A 3,769-nucleotide genomic window follows, 5' to 3' on the forward strand; every position below is an offset into this window, starting at 1 on the left:
CAAGATGGCTCAGTGGGTAAGAGCACTGACTGCTCTTCTGAAGGTCCTGAGTTTGGATCCCAGCAACCACATGGTGGCTCACAACCACCCGTAATGACATCTGACGCCCTCTTCTGGTGCGTCTGAAGACAGCGACAGTGAATTACACTGGAGGGAGCGGGGCCGGAGCAAGTGGGGCAGCAGAGGTCCTGAGTTCAATTCCCAGCAGCCATAGCCACATACATGATGGCTCATGGCCATCTGTACAGCTACAGTATACTCATACATATAAAATAAAATAAATCTTTTTTTTTTTTTTTTAAAAAAAAGCAATAATGGTTAAGGAAAAAAAATGTCAGAAAATAGAAGCTATGAAGCGGATCTAGCTCTCCTGCCTGGGGAAATCACAGAAAAATCCCCTCTAATTAAACCCATGATGTCTTAGATGAGTTAGACTAGACACCAATGGGCAGATGAGATACAGGGAAAACAGTAAAGATGAATCTCAAATCATCAGGCAGGCAGGGATGTTAACAGAAACGCAGTGGGTGCTGCTGGGTGACTGCGCACACACGAGCAGTGAGCAAAAGAGCTGCAAATAGTATGAATGAGTGGAGGCTTCCCTCAGCTGCAGTCCCTGTCCCATTGAGCCTGTTTCAGCAGGTGGGGTGATTCAGGGTGCTCGTTTATGGTTCCCTACGCCCTGGCAGCCAGCAGGAAATATACTGCCGGCCAAAGTACATTTCCATACCCATGCTCAGGTCAGGCCAGGCAGACCTACCTCCTCCTGTCACCTCCACTCATGGCAGGAAGTGATCATCAGCATGGAGTGCTGGGAAGGCAGACATGTCACCCAAGTCTATTGCTAGCATGTGCCTAATCGGCCATGTGATTGACAGCATTTCATTTCCTTGGACCAGTTTCCTCATTTGCTCCTTAAGCAATTTGGCCAAGTCAGTGCTTCCCCACTGTAGCTCGGCATTTTAACTACTCCAGTGCCTACACAGTACCCAGATTATCTAAGGAAGACTCCCTGGAGGGTAGCCAGGCAGCCAGTTTCTTGCAGTTAGGTGTGCCAAGACCAACCACCTATTTGCTGTTTTCTGCCACAGGAATGCTAAACATGAACACCCATACATATGATCCCAGTCTATGCCCCTCCTTTGCAAATAGTATGAATGAGTGGAGGCTTCCCTCAGCTGCAGTCCCTGTCCCATTGAGCCTGTTTCAGCAGGTGGGATGATTCAGGGTGCTTGTTTATGGTTCCCTACTTTGCAGCCTGCTTTTGAGAGTCTGGGAGAGAGCGGTCTCACTGGGGACTTTGTCCAGACCCACCCACACACCCTTCCACAAGTCTCCTGTACCAGCCTACCTCTAGCACTTCGGTGCTTGCAATCAAGGGATCACATTCACAAGACAGCCTGCCCAGGGGCTTCCGGCTTCTTTCCAGTCATGCATAGCAATCAAGGAAGGGGTTGGGAGAGGGAATGTTCAATCCTAGGAATTAAGGGTTAGACATTTCTTATCTGTGATATAGATCAACAAATCTTTTCCAAAGAAAGCCTGACACTGGTTGAGGGTCCCCAGGTGCCTGTCTGGTTGCTGGTACTCAGACCAGAGCAAAGGGCTCCATTCCCACCCTGAACTGTATCCAGGGGTCAGAACCTAGAGGGAGTGAGAAGCCTTGAACTTCAGTCTCTGCCGTCACATGGCACACCTAAGCCTGTGTACTTAGCGATAAATATAACCTTGCCCATATTACAGGGCCAGTAACAGAACATACTTTTACTGCACCTACTTGTGATGAGGCACTAGGAAACACTATTTGGCTGGACTCTGATATATAACGTGAGAGGGGGAGCACTGATCTGTCATGGAGGAGTCTGAACAGGACAACATCAGGGAGAAGCTGGCAGGTGAGTCTGGATCCTGTCCCCAACAGTCCTCAAGGGGAGCTGTGGCAGAGGGTAGTGAGGAAAGTGGTGGCTACTGCCATAGGCAGTGGGCCAGTCATGAACAGAGCAACTGGGCCAAGCAGCTGATCTGTCCCAGGATCAACTAAACAAATGCAAGCAGTAGCCAGCAGTATGTGGCTCCCACTGGTGCTAAGGGAGCCTACTGAGCACTTTTTCTTCTTGCCGTTCCGTGAACCAGGGCTGATTAGCCTCATTTTTCCTGATTCCAGGTTCAAAGCAATCACACACCTTGCTCAAGGAATAGAACTCTGCGTCAAAGGATGCATTCAGATCCCAATTTGTTGCCACCCAGTTAGATGTGGGAAAGTTCCTGGATGAGTTAGCAGAAACTCACAAAACCCATTGCTCCCCTTACAATTGTGTGAGACCCTGACAGACTTCAGCCTCTGGGCGCAGGGTTGAGTCGTCCTGTGGCAGAGGTTGGAAGGGCAAAGACCTCACAGTCCATGTGTGTGAGGAATGGGACAGTTCTGAGCAGAGGGGGGCTGTGTTGGGCAGGGGCATCTCCCCACAAGGAGCATCTGTCACTGCTGTTCAAGCAGGGCTTGCATCGGGGGAGACCTGAAACATTGCTGGATCGGAATTGTTTCAACTTCTACCCTGCCAAGTGCTATGCTCTACTTCCCCTCACGTGGGCACCACAGTGACTCTCCCCTTACTGCCATCTGCCTCTTCTGTTCTGCAAAACCTCATTCATATCTTTGGAGTTTTTTGTCTTGTGTTGAGAATCAAACCAGGGCCTCAGGCATGACAGGCAAGTGCCATAGCACTGACCGATATCCTCAGCACTACAAGGTTTTTTTTGTTTTTGTTTAAGATTTATTTCCTACATGTTATTTGAGTACACTGTCGCTATCTTCAGATACCAGAAGAGGGCATCGGATTCATTACAGACAGTTGTGAGTCACCATGTGGTTGCTGAGAATTAAACTCAGGACCTTTAGAAGAGCAATCGGTGTTATCTCTCTGCCCACCCTACAAGGTTTTTAAGGAAGATTTTCTCTGCCTGTGGGTCAGAAAGTTTCTCTGTATAACTGGAGCTTTCTGCTATACTGTACTTCATTAGAGACCTGAAAACAAAACAGTGCATACCAAAAATACCAACAGAAATATAAGGGCATAGATTATAAATATTCCTTTCCCAGATTAGGCACCACTTTATAGACCTGGCTTCCTTTCATGATTTGGTAATTAAGAAAAAAAAATCACTCAAGGTTAAAACTAGGGCTCATGGGATGGCCAGTTGCCACTTTAGACTAAGACCCGAATCCAATCCTCAGAGCCTACTTGAAAGGTTTCACATAAGCACCATGGCATGCCCCACCGGGAAAAGAACCTTTATTATTTTTCTAAGATTTAAAACCAGTCCTTTTCCTGGCCTACCCGTGAAAGGAGAATAGGCTTGGGGGGGGGGGCAGGGGAGTGTGTGTGGGGGGACACCCCCTCTGAGCAGACACAGTCTAGCACTGATACTGCTTTCTCAGGCCATCTATCTCTCTTCCTAACTCTCTCCCAGGTCAAAGTCAACGAGGCATGAGCCCACACTTGCCAACTGAGCCGCACAATGGCAACGCTGACACCAGCAGTCTAGGTAAGGCCTAGGCTCTTGGACCACTTTGTAAAACTGCTCACCACGTGGCTTACCCAGCATTTCAGTCCATATAGTCCTTGAGATAATAAATTGTCAAGACTCACATTCAGTAGCATAGTCCTGCAAAATATTGAACCATCAACTCTTAGGGGATGCTATAAGAATCACACCAAGTGATTGGCACCTGGCCCAATAATAAATATTTCATAACTTTTTTTTTTTT

At 47.9% G+C, this 3,769-nt stretch overlaps 1 protein-coding gene across 1 annotated transcript in view; it reads left to right on the forward strand.

Annotated features, from left to right (window-relative positions):
* The first annotated feature begins 1,852 nt into the window (after window positions 1-1,852).
* Window positions 1,853-3,769, forward strand: part of Ankrd40cl (ANKRD40 C-terminal like) — a 4,655-nt gene continuing 2,738 nt past the window's right edge. The window contains exons 1-2 of the mRNA XM_031354059.1: window positions 1,853-1,895; window positions 3,472-3,546. Of these exons, the coding sequence (XP_031209919.1) occupies window positions 1,853-1,895; window positions 3,472-3,546 (118 nt within the window). The remainder of the gene's footprint in view (window positions 1,896-3,471; window positions 3,547-3,769) is intronic.

Source organism: Mastomys coucha, unplaced genomic scaffold, assembly GCF_008632895.1.
Source record: "Mastomys coucha isolate ucsf_1 unplaced genomic scaffold, UCSF_Mcou_1 pScaffold5, whole genome shotgun sequence".
Lineage (NCBI taxonomy): Eukaryota > Metazoa > Chordata > Mammalia > Rodentia > Muridae > Mastomys > Mastomys coucha.